Below are 22892 nucleotides of genomic sequence, written 5' to 3' on the forward strand. Positions count from 1 at the left end.
TTTACACTAAAACCTATTCATCCCCCCTCTGCCTACTTCTAGTACCATTTGCAAATAAATATATTTAACACTGTAGTTCATTTCATTGTTTTGCAGCATACCAAAAAAAATTAGTAGTGCAACTTTCTATCCTTACTTTATACTCCTTTCCATTGTGTTTCTTTATATACTAGAAAAATGCTACATAAGCAAAAGCACATTCAGTCATGTATGTTGCTCATTTGGAAACCAGTAACAACCTATAAATCTACTCTATATTGAAAATGCACTAACAGAAATAAAGCAATGCAAGTCAAAAGAATAAATATGAAAAATAGACCTAAAAACTGTATGTTGTCAGTACTGCAATGCATTTTATGTATTCTTTGTCATATTTTAGGGTGTTACTTTTTTAATATTTAAGAAATTCATTGCAGAACTGTTTGTACTATCCCTTCGTGGAGAATACAAGAGCTTCATGTCTGTTCTTTGTCAGTCAGAAGAAGAAAGGAAGCTTTAAGGTAGCTTTAAGGTTTCCCTTGGCAGACTGTCTCAAAGTAAAGACTTAATTCACAAGTATTGTGCTGGAATCGCCTTCAACATTGTGTCAGTTTCAATGGAAAGAGATGGTTGTCAGTTGCAGTGACCATCACAGTATCAGAGCCCTTGAAATGCTGTTGGTAGCTGTGTATGTGCTCAGATATCTTCTTGCTTGTTCAGTCATAATAAGCTGGTCTTCTGTTTTTCCGTAAACAACTGCTTCCCATTCACAATTTGACTGCAAAAAATAAAATTCCGTTTAAAAAAGTCTTTTAACTAACTAATATACTTGAGCAATTCTTGTACAACCTTTCAGAGCAATAATAAATTATCACAATCTAGCAATACTGTATTTTACTGAGAAGGATTCAGTTCTACAATACAATACCTAAAACCTGTGACGAAGCTCTCTCTCTACCCCTTAATCCAGCTCCCCAGCAGTGCATGTGTGTTACACTTGAAGTTCTAACACACAAAATAAAAAACACTCTTAAAAAAAGACTAGTTCAACAATTGATACATAAAAGGGAAGTTAATTAAGTCATCTTCTCTTTGGATATCTTCCCCTTTAAATGTGCCAAGTTCAGCAGGCGGAAAAATACTTTACTGACAGCTGTCTGGAGACACCAAGGAAGGCAAGATGGATTGGCAGCTGAAAAAGAATACTGTGAAGGACTTTACTGAACCAAAGTGACAGCTGTGGAAGAACAGGCAGATGTTTGGGGAATATATTAGAAATGGCACAGGAATTAGGAATAAAAATAATGAATAGAAGAATAATTGAGCCCCTAGTGCTGCTTCTTCCATAAAGCAAACCCTGCACGTTTACATGATTTATTGACTCTCAAGCTGATTTGTAGCAGCTCTAAATTGGACCTGACACTGCAGATTGTAGCATAATGAAGAATGTAAGATTCTCTCCCTCCCACATTGAGCTAGAAACTGATGCAAAGGATCAGTTCCACATATAGATGCACAGAGAAAATGACCCATTTGAGTTTCTCTATAAATTTAGCAGAACTTGATTCATAGAAGCGACTCACGGTTACAGAGGTCACGAAACTGAGAGGGAATTTCTCAGGGGAAAGAACAAAAAGAGAAAGACGGTTCAATGAGAATATTTGTGAGCATAGTGTGATTATATTCTTAAGAGCATCGTTCTGGGCCAGATAGATGTATTCACCTTTGCTGCAATTCACAGCAGTTAATTCTTTTTTTGGAGTATCACAATTAAATGAGTTTTGTTCTTTCTTCTCATAAGAAAGGATCAGAAAGTAATACTGTTGTCTCTGTACTTAAAAACACAATCTTTAAAGCAATTAAGTGAGACATAGAAGACCAGGCTCCAGGTGCCCTGCCTTTTTTTTTAATTAATACAGAGCTGTAGATATTCTGAGAAGACGCAAAAACTTTATACATTAACTCCCTATGGGGCAAACTGGAACAGATACCAAAGTCAGATCAAAGAGAACCTCTCCCTAAACCTGGTGGGCAAGACACACACAGATGAAAAACTAGGTTCCACAGTTTTAACAGTATGGAAAATACAAGAACAGGCCCGTTACAAGAACAATTACCAAACAGAACCCACTGATGAACTCTGGTTAATGAATCCCACTGGGCTTATTATGAAGTAAGCACCAGCCAAATTTGAGAAACTTAGGTGCTATAGAGGTTTAGTTTGCACCAAATCAAGTTTTCTTACTGTTAGACTTGGGTACCCAAACCTGTTTTGTAGGTCTACCCTATCCTGATCTTTTTCCCCACATTTAAATCATAGAGGCCACTCAGTGAAACACCAGCATTGTATTTAAAGAACTTAGCTATGAATCAACACTTCGTGGACAAATGACCAACTTCCAAGAAATAAGGATCACAGAAACACTGACCGAACTAGATCACTGAATTGAACAATTCTAGACGTTAGTGCAAGACAGAAACAAACAAAAAAAAAATTCTTTGTTAACCTGCTAACAAAACTAACAGAATACTTTGCGTCCAGACCTGAAGAGCCTTCTCTGTACTGACATTTTTTGAAGCACATGCATTCAGTTTCTTCTTAATTACTGTATTTGCTTTGTTTGCTGGATTTGTATCCTGTTTTTCTGATGTCAGGTTACATCTGTTGTCATGTATTTCCAACAATGGCATCATTGAAAAAGATGTGGTATATGCATTTTCTGACTATTGACAAAAAAGAGGGTAGGGAACAGGAATAATAATTAGTATTTAATAAAAAAAAAAAAAGTCTTCAACGGCTGTCATCAGAGAAGCCAAAATGTAAACAAAGCAAATGCTACCAGAGACACCCTAGGAAGGAATCTGAAAAGAAAAAGTAACGAACAGTATATAAAGAACTAGCCTGGTCTATATTGGGATTCATAGTCAATACCGAGCATAGTAAAACAAGTAGCTGCTATCATGATTTAGGTAGTACTGACTAGACAGTTTCTTTCATATAAAGCCACGCTACAGCTGATTACATTTTATTAAGAACAAGATTTGATAAAGTGGTAACTACAGAACAGTTTTAAAGAACAAAGCTTGTAATTCACTTCTAGTACAACCCTTGTGAATGTAAACACAAGGAGACTGGAGTAAAAAAAATTAAGATCATACCAGTATCAGGGGGAGGAACTGCTTTAAGAACTGAAACAAGCACTGGATTGATCATTCCAGAAGAGTTTTATATGCTGATAATGTTTATGGAAATAAAAAGAAATTAATCCAGCTTCACTATAGCAAAGCGTAAGAAAGGCATAAGGCAATTTTAAAGAGTGAAATTAGATGAGAGTAACATCTAATGTACTTGTTCGCATACAAAAACACCCCATTACACTGCGTTAAACTACCTTTACATATTTATTCTACCTCAGACCTTACTCCTAACTTACTACCACATAGAAACACAATTTCTACTTAAGGATTGGTACATTTTTCATTTTTAAATCAGATACTACCACTCTCTCTCCTGTTAAAAGTGAATGTTCCTGTTGCACCAGCATCCCTTATTAAAATGGAGGAAAAGCAATTTTTTCCCAGTCCACTGCCTTTAATATACCACAACATAGAATCATAGAATCGTTTTGGTTGGAAAGGACCTTTAAGATCATCAATTCCAACCGTTAACCTAGCACTGAACATCAGCGATGCACAATATACCACATCATAACAAGACACGGGTAAGAGAACACCAAGCGTTTTGTTTCCGTTTTGAATGGCTGCAGCAATGCTGCTCCTCAAAAGACAGAGATGGTCTTGGGGAAGCAGGGAATTTCCACTAGGCAGCAGAGCCCCTAACACCCAGCAGACAGACACCTCGGCTCGGCACAGAGTCCAGAAGGTATTTAAGAAGGGAATGTAGAAAACTAGCCACAATAATCATAAAGGGGTATGACTTAAGCACTTGTTCTTTTTAAGGACTCTGGCTCCTACCTCTTGAGTATAGTTTATACCTGATCAAGGGTCACAGACATTTGCTCTTTCAGAATTAAACACATACATACATTAATTTAAGAACTAGATTAGAATAAAGTTTCCCTACAAACTACAAGACTAAACTATACAATCACTCAACTGGAAAAATATTGTGCTACTTTTTAAAGGAACAAGGGACCAAAATAGCCCCATCTCTGAACTCTTGACATCTTGGTTGTTGAGGCATAAGTATTCAAATTCCTTCAGGCAGAGGAAGCCCACAAACCTCATCTGCTACGCGCTTGGTATTTCTTAAAGGATTTCCCTATGTGAAGCGGGAAAAGGAAAAACATGCTGCCTAATATGCAATTAGGTATCTTCAGAACATGTCTGTCAGACTGTCAAGCATGCAAAACACAGGGCCAAATGCCATCTTCCTGGTGTATTACAGAGAGCTTCAGCATGCCATATATGCTAAAGTTTATAGGTAACCAGCATGGAAGCAGCTTTGCTATAACAGCAAATCTGCAAAGCATCTACATTACTTTACCAGCCCTGCTCTGAAGGCCTGAAAGGAACAATTTGTGCATGAATTCAAGACCAGTGTTCAAGTATGGCTTAAGTACTTAAAGTAGTATTTCAAACTGAAGGTAATTTTCTCTTTCTAGATTTATGAATCTAGCCTCAATACAAACATTTTATTTTAGTTGATAGAATGAAAGATACTCAAGTCCTATATTAATACTGCTGCCAGTGATGCTCCTCAGTAGTTTAATACTTACCTGTACATCTAAAGTATTATCTTCTGTGAAGAGCTGGTTACCAACCTCTTCTTTTTCCCATTGATCTAGGACCAGTGATTTTCTGACTTTTGTAGAAGAGTTGGGCTGCAACAAACATTTTGCAGAGAAAAATTGTAAAATATTATTTTAAAGCAGTTATTTCCTATTTGAAATTATTATTGTAATGTTACCTCCTGCTTGCAGCTTTTAAACACAGTGTCATCTTCCTCCTTGAGAAATATATCTGTTCCAGTTTCCTCTTTCAAAACTTCCCTAATGTCTTCCTCCAAGAAGGCAAGTGGTTCTGACTAAGTTAATTAAAATTGGAGGAGAAAATACAGAAAGTCGATTAATTGCTAGTTCTCACCATATTCTACTTTCAGATAATGTAGGCAAGAAAAGAGATCTTGCAAGATATAGCAACAGATAAAAGGATTTAAGTTATTGTAGTTAACAACTACAGATAAACATTTCAAGGCTATACAGATTTTTTAATTCATTTTACTCCACATTATTTCTAGCCAGATAAAACATATACGTGCACACAGTGCCTCAAAAAATGCAAGGTAGCATTGAAGAAGACATGCAAACTACTAGTTTGCATTTATCAGCAATGGTTATCCACTGACAAAAGGGATAAAAATACTTTATATATACTAAACACATACGTAAACACATATATGTATACATACATGCATACAAACATACTAAAAAACTGTACTATAAAAGTATGACTGTTGTTGGGAAAGGAGTTTATATCAATCTTAAGACAAATCTTTGAATAAGACATTGATAGTCCTAAATACAGTACAGAATTTCACAGAAGTCATACAGATGGCTCCTTTGTGTATCAACAGGAGAAGAATTCCCTTAAGCCCTCAAAATTCAATTTTGAACAGGAGGTTAATAGTGGACAGAAACAGGAATGCCAAACCACTCCATTTGCATAGTGAGAGACTGTGAATCTATAGGGTAACACAGATGGTGCCAAGCCCTGTGGCAGAGTCTGAGCTACCTTCTGTGTTTGCAGAAAAGAAGTCGTCAATATATATTAGCTGGAATTTTTTCAGAACTTGAAAAGAATATGTCTACTGAATTCCAAAAGTTATTATGCATCAACATACCTTAGCTAGGCTAGGAAGAGAGCAAAAATTGAATTCATTTGGAACAAACAAACAAAAAAGTAACATTATCTCGAGTCAACCAAAAAAAAGTCTTCTGCGACAGCCAGAAGAACCAGAGGTATCCTGAATCGCTATATTAAGATTTTGGGTTTTTAGGATGAAGAAAATTGTAGACATCACTCAAGTCAGCCCCTAGGAAGGATAAACCACTTCCAAACATCTTCCCATCAAAAAAATTCTCAGAATACTAGCATGCTGTGGTAAACACCTAGTTTCAGTCCTAGCACTGTAGAAGAACAAAAATCAGAAAACAACTCAGCTTTAACATAGTCCAGAGGATTCAAAGATAATGCAGTTTTTCAAGTCAAATGTAAAAGTTGCTTAAAATCATGAAGTCAGTCACATTCATCTGCACCAGTTTGCTCTTACTAGATTATCCAGTTGGAGGTCCCACACCCATTCACTCTCTCACAATTTTTCTTTTGAAAAAACAGAATGCTAAAGTATTAAAATTAAAATCTCAGACAATTATGTTACCACCTCATAAGAGGTACAGTGTTAGCAAGCCTACACAAATTTAAAACAACTCACAATGTGGAACCAATGTGTTTAAGATTACTATGGATCAAATGATTATATGCACCAAATACCATTCAAAAAGACAATGCCTCCATACTACACTGAAGGATACTAGACTAACATACAAAATCTGAAACATTTTTGATTCACATTCTAGCTGTTCTCCAGGAGAGTATGGAATGTCACTGAAACAACAGCATGGTTAGAGAATGCTTTCTAAGATCATGCTGAGGCTTACAATATCTCAAAAACAGGAGGGCATTTAGACTTTAGCAAAGAAGAAAATAAGCAATGTCATCACATACCGTAAGTTTGAGGGGACCATACTTTTTTTCCTGAGCAGCCAAAGCATTTTTAAAAGGAGTTGGTGTCCTTGGTGTTGTACCCAAAAGAGATCTTCTAATTGTGGGAGTTCTAAAACTATTCAAGCATAGAAAAGAGTTCATACATGCATTTTAATGTTTTACTTTATCAACAGTCATGAAATAAAATGAATCTAAGAAACGTTTTAAAACACCTTAATTTACACAACAGATATCACCATCATGAATCTGAAAGCATTAAGATTACCATAGCACTACCCCCGGTATATTAAACTTTAACTGGATTTTGTTCAGTATTTTAGAAAAGGATTAATTTTAACTGAGTACAAGTCACTTCCTGTTAAGTTACAAACAGGAAGCCAGTTTGTTTGTACACAAGTATTTAAGTGTTAGGGGTTTTAAAACTCATACACAGTATGCATACAGGTAGACTAATTTCTCAATGTTTAGAAAAGCTCAGTTTTATTTGAGCACCACCACCAGAAATTTAATGTAATAATCCTACCCCACATTTTCCTTTTGATCTTTTGGTGTCATTTCCTTGTGTAGAGAAGTCGTAATAAGAACTTTCTGCCCACAGATTGGAGTCGACGTAAATGCAGGATTTTCATAGTTCAGTTGTTCATTTCCAGAGCAAGTGTTGAAAAACTAAGTGCAAGAGAGAAAAAAAAATTAAGCAACCTTAAAGGACAAAACTTCACCACTGTACTAAGCAGTTAAAACAATTGTATGTATATATCTGAAGGGCTTTTACTGAAAAATCCCAATAAACTATTCTTGACTTATACTCTAAGATATTTGCGATATTTATCACTGAAACCTTGATTTTCTCCTTAAAATCCCTACTGCTTGATTAGGTCACAGAGACAATAGGTCTCTATCAACAATTATTTGCATGAGAAAGTGTTAGCTGAGACATAAGTCTCCACCCCCTCCCCTCCAATTAGTCTTCAAATGAGAGAAAATAGGTTATTTAACAATTTCTTTTTAATGTATCTACCCTTACACAGATTTTTTTAAGAAGTTTTTGGACATATTTGTTTAGGCTACAATGTATGACTAGGGAAGAAAGTACTTGTAATCTACAATCCACCCACTGCAGTCTCCACAGTTTAGCCATATTTAAAAATAAACTCACCTGTGATGGAGAAAATGGTAGTGTTTTCACTGGCGTATTCTTTAGTGCAACATTGATGGCATCATTACACAAGCCATCATTCAGTTCATTAACTGTCGATTGCCCAACACGCAATCTCTTTTTCTTTCTTAGGATAGCAGGCAGAGTACTTAATTTAGTTAAGTTTGGGGTTGCTGGAAACAGTGCTTCTTCCTCACCACTGATGCTACTGTGTTTTTTGCCATCAAGCACAATGCTGACATTATACTGGCACTCAGCAGCCCCTTCATTGTGTTGAATCTGCATTAGTTTTATGGGAGCTGGCTCGACAGGAGATGCAACAGCCTCTGAAAGCTCAAAACTGGTGACATCACTCCACGCTACAGGATCCTATGAGGCAAGATGCAAAATGCTCAAACACTAGCAAGGCTTATTCAAGATTATTTCACAACATCCAAGCCAATCTAACAGCTCTCAATCTCCAAAAGCCATATACGGAATTATTCTCCCTGTATCTTTCACATAATCCTAAAACACTGAATATTTTAAAACAAAATTATTTTAAAATAGGCAATAAAACAAATCACTCAATATGGGTGAAACTACAGACAAGTAAAGAATAAGGTAATTTTAAGAGTATTTTACACATATTGTGTAAGTTGATGTTCCTAAATAAAAATTTTTTAGAATAAATACAGACTTACAGATTCAATAAGGTCTAGTGTCTCTGCAAATTCTGGAATGGTTTGCAGAGATGATAATACTGTATTTGGTTCCACAGCCAAATACTTAGGTGGTGAATTCTGCTGAACAGATGTGCCATGGGTCTCATCCATGCTGTAGAACTCACTTGTTTGTTCCCCAAGGCTATTCAGTGCATTAGTCATGTAATCTTCCATGACAAAACTTCCAGAACAACAAGGTAAGTTTTCAGCTTGCTAAAAAGTATGAAGAAACATGTTAATCTTACTCAACTTACAAGTTGTAAAGAGTCAATGATGTGACCACACGGAGGAAAAAAATAAAGTAGTATGTGGAAAGATTAAGCATAGCTATTTTTGCTTTTTCAAACACTAATTATCTGTTTGCATTAACGCAGTTAGTCTTCTCCTTACATTAACATACTCAACATTCTCAAATTGTGTAAGATTTTTATCTTACTTCTCATTCATATCTTATACATGCTTATAACTTAGATAATTATGGGTTGTATTGAAACCATCTCTGATGCAAGGTTCCTGTGTTCCTGAACATCAGTATATTATGAAGTCATCTTCACTACAGAACACAGGTACATTTTAAGATTAGAAACTGTTTCTAGAATGTGAAATACTTGTTTGATCCGTTTTTTTTAACGCGGATTCTGCATTGATAGTTTACTTAACTTCTAAATGGTCATTCCATTTTAGTACACTGCTTAGTGCTCAAGAAACAGATTTTAATTTTCACTGGAAATCTCAAAGCAAAGCAGATTCCACTAGATAAGCAGAACATTGCACTGTTTCAAGAGAATGCCAGGATTAGCTCCACCACAAAAAACTGGAAGTTCACCTGTAATCTAAATTAGTGATCAATATGGTTGGGTTGGTTAGGTGTCCAATGTTGTTCACAGCCCTCTGTTCCTGAGGAAGTAAGTGACAGTCATCTGCAAGTTTCCCTCATTCCACGTGTATGTGTAAATTCTGTACAGTGCAAATTTATATTCTGTTTGTCATGTCCAAATGGGGATATTAAGTATTGCAAGCACTTACACAGAAGTTTGATAAAAATATAGTCTACAGGATGTTTTGAAATCAAACAGGGCAAAACCTATGTATTTTTCACCTTTCTCTGTTGAACAGATGATCGACATTGCAGATCTATAAAATTGAATGGTGGTGATATCAACAAACATGCTACCTCTTGAAGAGGATTAAAATCCTGGGTCTTAGGAACAACTACCAAATTGCAGGTCATATTTCTGCTGTTTTCACAGTTTAGAAAACTGCACTAAAAATAATTTGCCTCAATTCTACTACACATAGACTTTGTTTTGATTTTAGAAGGTTGGGTGAAAAAACACCACACAAAATCAAACATCCATTACTAAATTGCTGAGGATTAATCTTGGTAAAGCATATTCAAATATTCACAGAAATTTACAGTCCTTACAGAAGACTCTCGTTTTCTTATGATTTCATTCTCTGCTGACATAAGTAGCAATTCAAGTTCCTTTATTTTCTTTTCTTTATCAGGATCATCATCAATAAATGACTGCTGAAAAATTTAAGAAAGAAGCCATTACTATTTTCCACCTCCACCACCCCTCCACAGTAAAGATTCTACATTATAACACAGCTACATTTTTAACTGAAATCCGCACATAGTGGGAACAGAGCTGTTGAAGCTACATCGTATTTTGTAATACCATAGTCACTCACAAGCAAAACAACTTCCGGGAGATGGATCTGATGTTAAAGTGGTATACAAGCTAATATTTTAACAGATTTCTAGTATGGCCTGTAAATGTTCAGTATATTATAGCACTTCTTAACCAAAAGTCACTCAGTTCTATCTTCACTAGAAGCAACAACATTGGCACCTTGGTAGATATGTTTGTGTTTTCACGTGCTTTCTAGAATTTTGAGTTATTTATCCTCACTAAGTGTGCAAGAAAGTGTTTCAAATCAGCATTTGCTGACAAGAGTGTCTACACAAGCAATACTACCACTACTATCAGAAAAGAAAATTAACTAATTGGTTATGGCTGGTTGGTTTGTTTTTAACCTCCTTAAAATTTTCTATTATTGCTATAAATATAGATAAGTGAGGATATACACCATGAGTTTCAAAACTAGTCATACTCCCCAGTTTAGGGAGGACTTGAAGGAGCAGAAAGTATCTTATACTTTTCTGTATAGGGCAATCCAGAGCGCCAAAGGCCATATGAGGTTTTGTTATGATTTGTATTCTTATACTGAGATCAGGGAAGAAAATGCAACTTGAAACAGATGACCTGCACAGGGAAACTTAAGGTTAGGTACGGAGTTCTGAAGAATACCTCCAACACATCTAGCACAAACAAAATATGTATTATTCCCTGTGTCAAAAGAATTTTTTTACTTATTTCAAATTCACAGAAATTCTTCCAGGAAGCCATATTACAAACCAAGATCTACATTGAGTCTGCAACACGTAAGGAATTTCAGATATATTCTAAGTGAGCCCAAAGGAGCAAAAAGAAATAAATGTATCCAATTTTTTTGCTTGTTTTCAAGTTTCTCAATACTTCAGCATTGAGAATGCTGCAAAAGAGCATCTTCAACTGATTGACAGAAGTTTAACAGTCAGAAAAAACTAAAACCTATTGAGAACAAAAAAAGCACAGTCATAAGTGTAAGTCGCAGTAAGTTATTTGAACTGAGTCTTTCAGATAGGGCTATATTTATTACATATATAAATAGTAAAATCTTGTCTTTACACCTCTCAGAAGATAGGTAACACTAACAGGTCATAATTTTAACCTAAAGATTTCACTAGCACATTAGGTTTTAAGCCATACTTCTGTCAGAAATAAGCACAGCCGTTGTGTTTCTGGGATGTATAACAAAGACAGCTCCTTTTTTCCTACCTAGAACTACCAATTAAGCTAGCAAGCCTACTTACAGAGGAACACTTACATAAATTTAGGTAAATGATAAAGACCTAAAGACATTTTGAAGTTCCAAGTTTTTAAACTCTTCATTTTACAGCATAATACACAGTACATTCTCTTCATTTACAATGCTCATTAACAATTTACCTGAACTAAGTTGGAAGAAGTTGAAGCTTGTTCTAGACAGCTGCCTTCTGGTGAGGCATACTGGTATGCTGTAATCTAGAAAGACATAAATCATTTTACAAACCCTAAAGAAAAGGAGGCTATAAAATAACCTCTAGTTTATTGTACATAAACTATTTATTATGGCTTACAAAACCTAAGTTACCATAATATCACAAAAATACTCAACAGATCTTCATTCTTTCAGATTTGTTTCTCATACCAAACCAAATAAATAACTCGAAACTGGTAAATACTAATTATTCTGGATTTTGAACTTACATGTGTCTGAACAGGTATGTAAAATTGATTCTGAGTGTGCAAGTGTTCCATAGTCAGACACAGTTGGGGCTGAAGTTGGGATGAACTAGCTCTTTCAGACTTTATATCATCTTGTAAATATCCTTCCTGTTCCACCTTTCTTCGCATTGTTGAATTCCAGTGATTTTTAATCGAATTATCAGTCCTAAAATGAAAGTGTACAACAGTGACTGGTTTCCATATCTCAGTGTTTAATATATGGCATAATTTATAGGGTTTGTATAGTAGGTTAATCCGAAGCCACAAATCCAGAAAGCTCCAGCAGCTTGGACTGGAAGTTCTATTATCAGTGGGGTTTGGGATAATTACTAGAAAGCTACTCTTTTCAAAACTTCCTTCTACTAAACTTCAAGTCCGAAGGAAATGAGAAGTAGCAAAAGAGAAAGCCTTGGCTCTGGCTGTTATCACAGGCAAGAACCTTTTTTCTTGGATATTTGGAAGAACCATGTGTTCTCTGTCACTACTTTGTTTACCCTCTGGTACAAAGCTGCAGAACAGGAAGCTAAGGCAATCACCCCCCTGTCCCACAGCATCATAAGGGCACTGTGTCTAGTGTTTGCCACAGGAAGACATCTCTTCTAAAAAAAATGACAGCCTGCATTCCCAGCTCTGCATTTTATGTGCACCTGTGTGGAAGAACATCCCGCTAGCTCTTGGTGCCCTTGATCTTACACAGGGAAAGCAGGCATGGCAGAAGACCAGTACACATTGTCACTCCCCTTGGAAAGAACATGCCTGAAGTTTGACAAGCAGGCTGAAATCACTTTTAACACTAGACAAGCATCAAGGCAAGAGTAAAGTATGAATGCATTACAGTTTAAAATACTAGCAATATTATTACTAGCCTTAGAGAGAGGTACACAGAAATAAAAATCGCTTTAAGCCCCATTCTTCACTTAAGCTCAACTCCAAAAAGTACTCCCCTTTTATTATGCCCCTAGTGTTAGACTCTACAAATCTTCTAGGTCTGGGATCCAATCTTTAGTGAAGAGTCTCATCTTGGATTCATTTTCAACAAATAAGTTAGTGAATTAGGAATGCCTCTGTCCTTAAAAATTCATCTTCCCTCTCTGAAATCCATTCCTTTCCCCATTCCTCCAAAGGATTTCCTGTGATTCATGGATTGTATACTTAATCAAAATGTCAAATTTTTAAACACACATCTCTAAGGACTCATTCTCCCAACATAACAAGTGCTGACATTACTTAGGCACAGCTAGACAGTCACCTCCTGAACACACAGACTGAATTCAGAGAGGGACAGCTTAACATTGAATTTTAATTAACAGTACAAGGTAAAAAATTTATTTCATTAAACTCTTTATACACTAAAATTTTGTTTTCTACAAGCACATAAGTTGGCAATCACACTTGAAAAAAAGATAAGGAGAACAATGCATACAATTCATTCTTAAGAGATTACATGGTAACCAACTAGCTTTGCAATGCATGACTCCTTCGTAACCTTCAGAATTCCAGGCTTAGATTTTCTTTTTTGACTGTCCTGTTTAACAAGATGTGTTCCACAAAAAATAAATTTTAAAAAAAATAACTTCTGATCTTAAACAAAAAAGAAAGTCACACCCAAATGCATATTAATGAAGGTACTTCGATATCAAGTCATAGGATGTTAAGGCATTCTTCCACTATTACTTGCAGTTACTTTGTTCAGCTCTACTACAGTTTTTTCTAAGTGATCAGGAGGATTTTTGAAGGAACTTGCAGAGTGTTAGAGGTCTTTTTATTGGTTTTATGGCTTTTTAAGAGTACATGATCAAATGCAAAATATCTTAAAAAATTTCAGTATCTGTCAAGATAAAGATGTTGTGACTTAAGTTTCAACATATGCTCTCTGACTAACAAATTACATTGGAAAGAGTAGTGCGATGACCACTTTCCATATTCCAATATTTAACACAAATAGAGTTGAAAAGCACCTTCCAGGAAGAAGTTTTGCTATTTCAGCCCATCGGTTTCCCAAACGCTTGTGAGCTTCATAGATTATTCTGTCCTCTTCTTTTGTCCACGAAGACTTTTTCACCTCAGGATTGAGATGGTTATGCCATCTCTCTCTGCATTGCTTGCCTATTCTTCCTTTCAGGTGTTTTGCAATGAGAGACCAGCGCTTTGGACCATACTTCTGAACTAACTCTATAACCTGGAACACAGATGAAAGCATGTTATAATTCCAAAACCTAATTTTCCTAATCAAAGACTGAGAACACTAATAAGATCACTTTTTAGAATAGGATTATAATAGTCAACTTGATAAGATACTAGGCCTAAGGAAGCAGACAGTGACTTGGGGGTTTAAAAATTATTTTTTAAGAAATCAAAAAATTGCTTATTAACCCCAAATTTACTGTGTTTAGAATATAAGTATATTCTGATGAAAACACTCATTCATAAGTTTCCTTTCTGTCATCCATTGCATAAGCTGACATTAGGAAAGACCAAAAAAGAAGCTAGTAAAGATGTTTGGTTTGACATTTTTTCCAACAACATACATATGAGAAAAAACCCACACCTCTATTCCCAACCTCCATCCCATTTCTATGTGTTTTTACATATTAGAAGCTTTTACTTAAAAGTCTGATAAGAACTGTAAAAAAATAATTAGGAAGAACATATTCACAAGTTGACAAATATTAAACATCTTCAAACAGTTTTAAACACTGGGAATAAGCAGTCGATTTGAAATACCATCTGTGAAAGCTAAATGTACACCTCCCTTACAGGGCAGTCCACGTTTTACAGGCAAAAAGCTGCAGTGTGGATTAACAGAGGTGGGGAAAAGGAGTGTAAAACACCATTGCTAGCTGCTTTAACAGTAGAGTATGAAATAATTTCCCTTATTCCCAACCACTTTAAGTCTGGTGGGTTTGAGGAACAAAAGAGGTAAATGAGGCCTTTGATCTTTAGTGCTGCAAAGAAATCTCCTCTACTTGGTAAGATAGAGTAGTTCAGCTAGCAATCTGAGCAAAAGGGAAATGAAACGCTTGAGGAGACCAGACATTCCAACTACTTAAGAGCAGATGCATTTTTTTTTCTTCTCGCACAGCATAATGTAATGTAATTATCTATGTCACAAGATGCATCAGACATCATCTTTGTGGGGATGAAACCTGAGAAAAAGTACATTCTTAGCAGTCATATGCCAGTTTTATTACAGTAAAAGAGTACAGTATCAATTAGTTTTTATTACCCTCTGATCTTCTTCTTTAGTCCAGGGACCTTTAATCAGTTCTGGGTTTAGTACCTTCTGCCATCGATGCTGACACTGAAAATCTGAACGGTTCTGAAATAGTTTTAGAAGACCAGTGTAGCTGTTAAACTCTCGAATACATAAAACTGTAAATGTTAGCTAGCCAGAATTATTACCTTATTTCAAATTAAAAGACTTATTCAGACCTTTGTTCTAAGTAAAATAATTAAATCCTCCCTTATTATTTCTTCTTCCATTTGCTTATCAAAACTCTTCACCAGAAAAAAACGCCTTGCACAAAGCTCTAATCTAATCATGTCAATGTTCTTACTTGATAATCAAATTCAGAACTTACTCTTCTTTAAAGAAAAACTTAGAATTATTTTTGTCCTCATTACTCCACACCTTCTCTGAACTTTATGTGTTTGATATGCTTTTGGCATTATCTATAACCTATATAAGGAAAGAAATTTTTAAAGGAAATACTTTTTCTTTCAAATAAAACAATAAACTTTTTTCCAAGTCTCAAATTAATATATTCTCAGCTCTTTACTAGAGCGTTAAGGAAAACAGATTTATATCAAGTTTAGCTAACACACACTAATTAAACAAGATTGCTTTTTCTGCTCAGGACAGATGGTGCTTTTCTGTAGCTTCACTAAGGATCTTTTGAAATATTGTTCCCAGTTATGAAAGAGAAGTAAGCTTTCACTTAGCCTCCTAAAAACTGTCTGTAGGGAAGTTTGGGACTCTCAGAGCTGGTCTGGTCCTTAGAAATAGGCAGATAAGGGCCTGCCCCAGCACAGCATACCAGTACACCTTTTATTACACTGGGACACAATGATTTACTCTCCTCAGTGCAAGCTGCTGGACAGCAAGTACCAATTTCAAGGTTTTGCTGGGCTTATCTACCAAGTAAAGGCATTACCATGCTAAGGTGAAGTTAAACAAGAAGCAATCTGCAAGATCAGTAAAAACACCCAGAACATCATTACATCTAAAATTACATTGATCATAGCACCTTGAAGTTAATCACAAGTAGACACTGTATGATTAAAAGCACACTAGAGTTTGTTACAAAACGTCATTTCCTGGTGGAGACAAGCTGTAAAAGACAGACTCAATATAGGATAGCTGTTCCCATTTTCAGTGAAAGAAAAATTTTGAAATTGTGGCCTTTTAGTGTTTTTAACCTTCCAGACATTTCTGAAATCATAACATATTTGGGGGAGAAGAGCAACACAAATGATGGGATGAAACAATAAAATCACTTCAGGTCTGCCTTAGCCACAATAAACTGAAAGAGAATACAAGCTGTGTTCCCTTTCTTGAGAGCCACCTTTAAGCCATCTTTGCTTTTTTGGGCAGAATAGAGGGAAGGTTTACTTGTGCCCAGCACAATAGTGAAATGGGGTTCTAAAAACATGGCAGACTGAGCGCCTTTACATGCTAGTAACTCAAGATACACTTGAGCAAAAGACCACCAGTAACAAGGTAAGTGCTAACTATGCCAGCCTCTATATTTGGCTTTGTAATTTGAACACGGCAATAGGTTGCCCAGAGAGACCGTGTAGTCTCCATCCATGGACATATACAAAACCCAGCTGGACACTGTCCTGGGCAGCCTGCTCCAGCTGACCTTGCTTGAGCAGGGGGCTCAGAGTAGATGATCTTGAGAGTTTCCTTCCAAAATCAATGATACTGCAATGGGCAACCTGATCCTCTATGTATGTTTCCCATGATAGCTGGGGAGCTTTTTTCGACCTCACTTGGGCCCAGCTGAACAATAGCTTTCTGTCTTCAGAAGCATTTGTTTTCAGCTGGAGACTTTTTATTAAATTAAACTGTTAGATCTGTTAAATGCAACTCCATACTACACATGCAGATCAGTATCACCAAACATTGTATTTTTAAACAGTTTAATATAAAATCTTTTTGATTTTATCTCTTTCTCCTCTGTCATTCACTCATTTCACTGCTTTTTGGAAGGGGACAATGTACATGTAATGAATAGTGATTTGCTTATGTGCTCCTTAAATTTAGCAGCTTTGAGTTCGTTCCCTGATATCTATACTTTGCCACCTGGAAAAAAAAATCAGAAGCACCACAGTTGCACAAATATGATGAGAACAATGAAAAGTTACAGTTGTTCAGCATTTAGAATTCAAGTCTATTTTTACCTAGATACACAGGAATTTCACATAACTCTATCATCCCTCTCAATATTATAAGAGCCACAAAGGTGGGGGCAGGGGGTGTAATTTTTTATTTCTAAAGTTCGAATATTCAATACCACTTCTACGTAGTGATTTCAGCCTTAGGTTCTAGACATGTTTTTATAGTAGGCATTTTATAACATTTCATCAGAAGAGAAACAAACACCATTGATTCTAGTTGTAGGTATTTTCTACCAGTGCAGCTCAGACAGCTGAGGAGTCATTTAATGTTTGAACCAACAGCTCTTTCGCCCATTCCACCTGACCACTGAAACAGAACAAGAAATTTTAAGTGTCAGTAGGAAACTTCTAGGCACCTTTGCGGGTTTCTTTTTGTAGCAACTGAAGATATCATTGGGTAGAAAGATCTACATATGTTAGAGAAGCAGACATCATTGTAAAAAAAAAACAGAACAAACAAACAAAAAAAACCAATGAACACCAAAACAAAAAAAAAAACAAACAAACACAACCCACCCCCCTTTTCCTACGGTGTTTAAGAAATTGATCCTGCTCCTTTCAAGCTATCTTTCAGATGCAATCCACTCTCCTAACTGCTTCAGAAACAACCTGTGAACTGTAGATGTAACCACCACAAGTGATGCAATCAACAGGAAGCAGGAATATATTCCAGAATGAAAACAAACAGCAAGTGTGGACAGAAGGCATCAATTATTTTTGATCATTTCAGACCATCACTTGAGCCCCAGCCTGAGCTAGTAAGGTTCTCCAAGGTCTGAGCTAGATCTCATGTCGAATTTACGAGCATCCTTTAAAATATTTTTTACTATTATGTGTTTCTGATTTCCAAACTAGACATATGACCAAAGTAAATAAATATTAAAAGGGAACTTAACTGAAACAGAGATTCAACTTACTTGTAGATGACTAGCAATGAAAGCCCAATCATCTGTACCATTTTGTTCCACCAGCTTCTTCAGCCGTTCATCCTGTTAAGACATAACCTCGGCCAGTAAATGTTACATCCTGACACAATACTAAATAACAACATATTTCATGTGCTACCAGTATCATATAGGATATGGTATATCTAAAGCCAAAAAAAGTATTACCTCATCACGTGTCCATTTCACTCTGTTACATAACTTCTTCACACCTTTTTGCTGTGGTACTTCATAGTCATGATCCATATATTGAAGGTCCTCATCTTCCTCACTGCACAGTACAATAGAAGCGTGAAGAAGATAGAAACAGAGTTTAAAACAACTGAATAACTTATTTATTCTAACTACTTGTAGCTTTTTTTCCAATCTGTACATATTGTTCTGAAATGACATATGGAATCTGCATGAACATAAGATCTGCCTCCAGCAGTGGCCTATATTCACCATGTCAAAGGAACAGAATTAATTTTAATTTCCAGGCCACGTACTGGGATAGGGACAGATAATTCATTCCAAGTCATGACTTAAATTTGAAGCAAAAGCTATTCTTTAAGATCATGTTTTTGTAACACATTTATGAATCTTTGTTTTACACAAATGAGCTTATAAGATAAAGTGGTTTGCCAGTCTGCAAAATACATTCATGTTCCACCTCCATAACTCAAACAACAAACACAACAAGGGTGCCAAATAACTTAGTGTCAACTTGAGATTTCAAGTGGGCTCCTGCCTTGCATAAAAGTGTTGCCTCAACGTTACAGGAATTAGATACAAATCTCTGAAGACAGAAATATTCCAGCAAGAAATAACTGCCTTATCAGTGGTGACCCTGTAAGTTCAGAGGGGCCGGAAGGCAAGTAACCTCTGTGACTCCATGGAGATCACACCCCATCTACTGGGGAAAGGCGCACTTCACAGCCTTGACAAACAGCCTTGCAAACCAGCAGCACAGGGAAACGCTTCAGGGAAATACCACTTAAACTTGCATGTCAGTGACTCATGTTAGACAGCATAAATTCAAACACATGTGGAAACCTAGGCCTAACAACAAGAGGAGCAGTTCCTCTGCATTATTTACAGCACAGACACAAAGAAGGGACTCCCAAATACACAGCTTTAATTAAAAGCAGTTTCATGCTGCAATCTTAACTTTTCTCCATTTTATTATCGGTATAAAGCACGATATAAATATCATAAATTCAAGTTCAAATTTATTAGTTCTGCTCAGCCTTGAAAATTAGTTCAATTTTTCAACCACAGGTAAAAAAATCCTTTCCCAGTAAAGGAATTAATCTATGCTGGTGTCCTAAGAACTAATTAGATGGCAGATCTCTACATTATTTTCCAGAAGATGCAGTTCACCCGCACAGCATACTTATCAACCATTTACATGTATTTGTTATTCCCCATGAAGTGAGTACGTTCTCTGTTACTAACACAAATACATGGTCATTCAAGATGAGCACTACTTACTTGAAAGCATTACTACAGGATAGTATGTACCCAACTCTTGCAGACCCAGTGTATTTAACACTGCCCCTGATCCTACACCGCATCTGGATTTGCCCTATTTAGCTTCATGATGCAGTAGAAAGATTTAGTAACACTCAAACATATGAAAACCTTGTGGAGCCAGTGAAATACAAAGCAGTAAGCTTGTCTAAAGGTCAACAACAAGTTCTTCGCAGTACTTCCAAAAAAATAAGCTGCAAACACAATGATTGTAAGAGTTTTGCATTAAGTGGCTTAGGACTTAAGAAAATAGGATTTAAACTTACAGGTAACTAAGAGTTTCCTCTTCCCCCTCCCACCTCCTTTTTTTTTGTCTCTTATCCACAGGTTCTCGACAAACTTCAGGAGTATATCTTGGTATTATAATCCTATTTCATACCAAGCAAGCCATACAGTTTACTTATAACTAAAATTTGGCCTTATGTATGTTTAAGCCCTTTGTCAACATGATCTCCTCACCCACTGCACAGCAAACTAGTTCAAGAACAGAGCCTTCAGTTACATGAGAAGACATGGGGATTATTCTCAAAAAGAGGAAGGGCTCCATGTACACGGCAGTGATGCTGACGAGAGCACTAGTACCAGACAAGGTGGGGTCCCCGCCGGCAGCAGCGGTTAAGAACCCCGCACCCGGAGCTCGCCAGAAGCACGCATGTCCCCAGCCAAACCGGCGCGGCTGCCGGCCGCCTCCATGCATTTCACGGGCGTGAGGGCCAGCCCCTCTCTTGCACCTGGATTCCACATGAATAACCATTTAGTCTCCAGTCTTGTTTGGAACTGTACACCAGCAGATTATAAATTAAATGTATGTGAATGGTTGGGACTACTAACTGAAGTTTTTGATTAAAAAGAAAAGATTTTCAAACACATGGGGTTTTTATAGTTAATTTGACAATTCTTTTGTAGTTATGAAACTGTGCTAAAATACTGCACAAAAGCAGAATGTGGCCCCCAAGTTTCATAAATAAGAAATCTGGAACAATAAAGTAAGTATTTCATGAGTTCTGTGCTAGATGTCTTTCCAATTCCAAGTTGAGAACTATTAAAGGAAAAAATTAAGCTTCCAAATGCAAAAACCAAGAGCAGTTTAACAAAATTAAACTTAACTCCATTTGGTGCAAAACAATTATACTTTCTCCTTACTCCACAACTAGATTAACAGTCTTGAAATCACCTTTATGTAAATTCATAACTACAATGATTTCATTTTGGAGATATCATCATCACCACACACTGACACAGTATTCCTCTAGGGCTACTGCTCTCTAACCAAACGTTCCTCTGCTATTCACCACCAGTTGTATTTTCAATGATGACATGAAAGCACTACATAGCCATGAGAGATAATACAAGCTAAAGCTTTGCAAAGACGAAATTATTGTTTGCAATACCACAGATGAAAGTCTCTTAAACGACAAAATGCAGATTAGAAGTAAGAAGAAACATTCTCTCTTATAGAATATAGACAGCTCCAGCAGTCAGCCTCTGCCAGCAAAGCCCCTTAATGAATCTTTGTTCCTTACACAGCTAGAAACCCAAAGCACGGCTTTCTTGTTTTAGTTGCAGTTTTGCAGAAAAAGAATATTAATTTATGAACTCCTTTCATGTCAGAGGAAAATGCAGAAGCAGTTTTAATATCTGTAACTTTGAAACCACCCCCAATTCCATGAAAAGTATGCAGTAAACCCCAGATGCCATAGGTAACTCACACATTAGTATTGCTCACTGAGCATTATTTTCTTTCTCAATCCTAATCCTTCTTTTACATTTCTTTATCACTTTTCAGAAACTGATTTTCTGTTTAGTACAAGAATAACTATAGCAATAAAACAGTTCTCCAAAACCCACCTTCTGAATACAAAGTAACGACACACCCATTTTCATATCAACAAAACAAAAGATGTATCAAAACCATCTGAGGCTGCTGCTGAAGCTCTTGAGAAAACATTCTCTCTCAGGAATATTTCAGATTACATTACGACATCCTCAATCAAAGAATATGCCAAATCAGAGAAAGTAGGTGCACTTAAGATACTGGAAGAAGCAGCAGGCCTGAACATTAACTGAATAGCCCCAGATCTTACATCAAGGCTGTGCCAAAGCCACTCGGGAGGAGAAAAGCAAGAAGTATTACTCCAGCAGAAGGAAAGTAACCAGCAGGAAAAGCTACTGCGGAGACAACTTAGGCGTTACTGACAGGCTCGGTGACCACAGAAAAAAAAGCTAAGGAGTTGCCGAGGTAAGCGGCAACAAAGACGGTCTGAGCGAAAGCACAGAAGTGAGGGCAGCCGCTAAGCGAGAGGCGAGATCTACACGCGAGAGCTGGTGCTCGTAAGCCAGAGGGAAGAGAGATACCTGTGCGGGTGCCGGGCGAGGGAGGAACCGGAGGGAGGGCGGTGGGCAGTGACAGCCGAGGGCAGCGCCAGCACAGCTGGGCGGCGGGGGGGGTGAGGGGCGGCAGGGACGGGACGGGACGGGGCGGGGCGGGGCGGGACGGCGGCGGCACCTGGCAGGGAGCCTGGGGCGCGGGGGGGTACCTGGGCGCGGGACGGCGGCGAGGAAGGCAGCGACTGCCCGGGAGGGGGTGAGGGGCAGAAGGCGCAGAGATCCCAGGGCCGGGCCCAGAGCCACACTCACCTGCGCGGTCTCTTCGCCATCTTCGGGGCGCACCATAGGGGGGACCGCCACGGCAGCGGGGCGCAGCGCGGAGCCCCCGAGCCCCCGCCCGGGCTCCTTCTCTCGCAGCCGCGCGGCGCAGCAGGGCGGGCGGGGGACGGAGGGACAGTGGCGGCTCAGGAAGGTTTGAGGCAGGCAGGGCTCCTTCGACGGTCCCCTCCTCCCCGCGGTATCCACAGTGGCCCGGCGAGCCGCCCTCAGCCCCGACCCGGCCCGGCCCCCGGTGCGTCAGGCATGGCTCGGGCCTGGCCCCTGCCCGCAAGGACGGAGCGCGCAGCGGCCCCTTTCTCGCCCGGCTGTGCCTCCCGCCTCCTGTCAGAGCTGCCGCGGAGCTCCGGCGGCGCCTTCCCGCCCCGGCCTGCTGCCCTGCCCCGCTCAGCTCCCCCCCGTTCCACCG

General features: G+C 37.8%; 1 protein-coding gene across 2 annotated transcripts; it reads right to left on the reverse strand.

Annotated features, from left to right (window-relative positions):
* Positions 1–628: 628 nt before the first annotated feature.
* Positions 629–22512, reverse strand: MYBL1 (MYB proto-oncogene like 1). 2 transcript variants are annotated; one of them, XM_068396820.1, is made up of 16 exons: positions 22457–22512; positions 18476–18578; positions 18281–18352; positions 15187–15279; positions 13919–14139; positions 11943–12126; positions 11643–11717; positions 10013–10117; positions 8566–8799; positions 7883–8251; positions 7250–7392; positions 6727–6841; positions 4910–5026; positions 4719–4823; positions 2524–2703; positions 629–757 (listed from the first exon to the last, which is right to left on the reverse strand). In XM_068396820.1, the coding sequence occupies exons 1-16, from the start codon at positions 22474–22476 to the stop codon at positions 629–631; spliced, it is 2265 nt and encodes a 754-aa protein (XP_068252921.1). In that variant the 5' UTR covers positions 22477–22512. The 2 variants fall into 2 exon arrangements, with proteins under 2 accessions (XP_068252921.1, XP_068252920.1); XM_068396819.1 differs by lacking the exon at positions 2524–2703 and having other exon boundaries at positions 22457–22476.
* Positions 22513–22892: the final 380 nt, after the last annotated feature.

This window comes from Nyctibius grandis, chromosome 3, assembly GCF_013368605.1.
Source record: "Nyctibius grandis isolate bNycGra1 chromosome 3, bNycGra1.pri, whole genome shotgun sequence".
Classification (NCBI taxonomy): domain Eukaryota; kingdom Metazoa; phylum Chordata; class Aves; order Nyctibiiformes; family Nyctibiidae; genus Nyctibius; species Nyctibius grandis.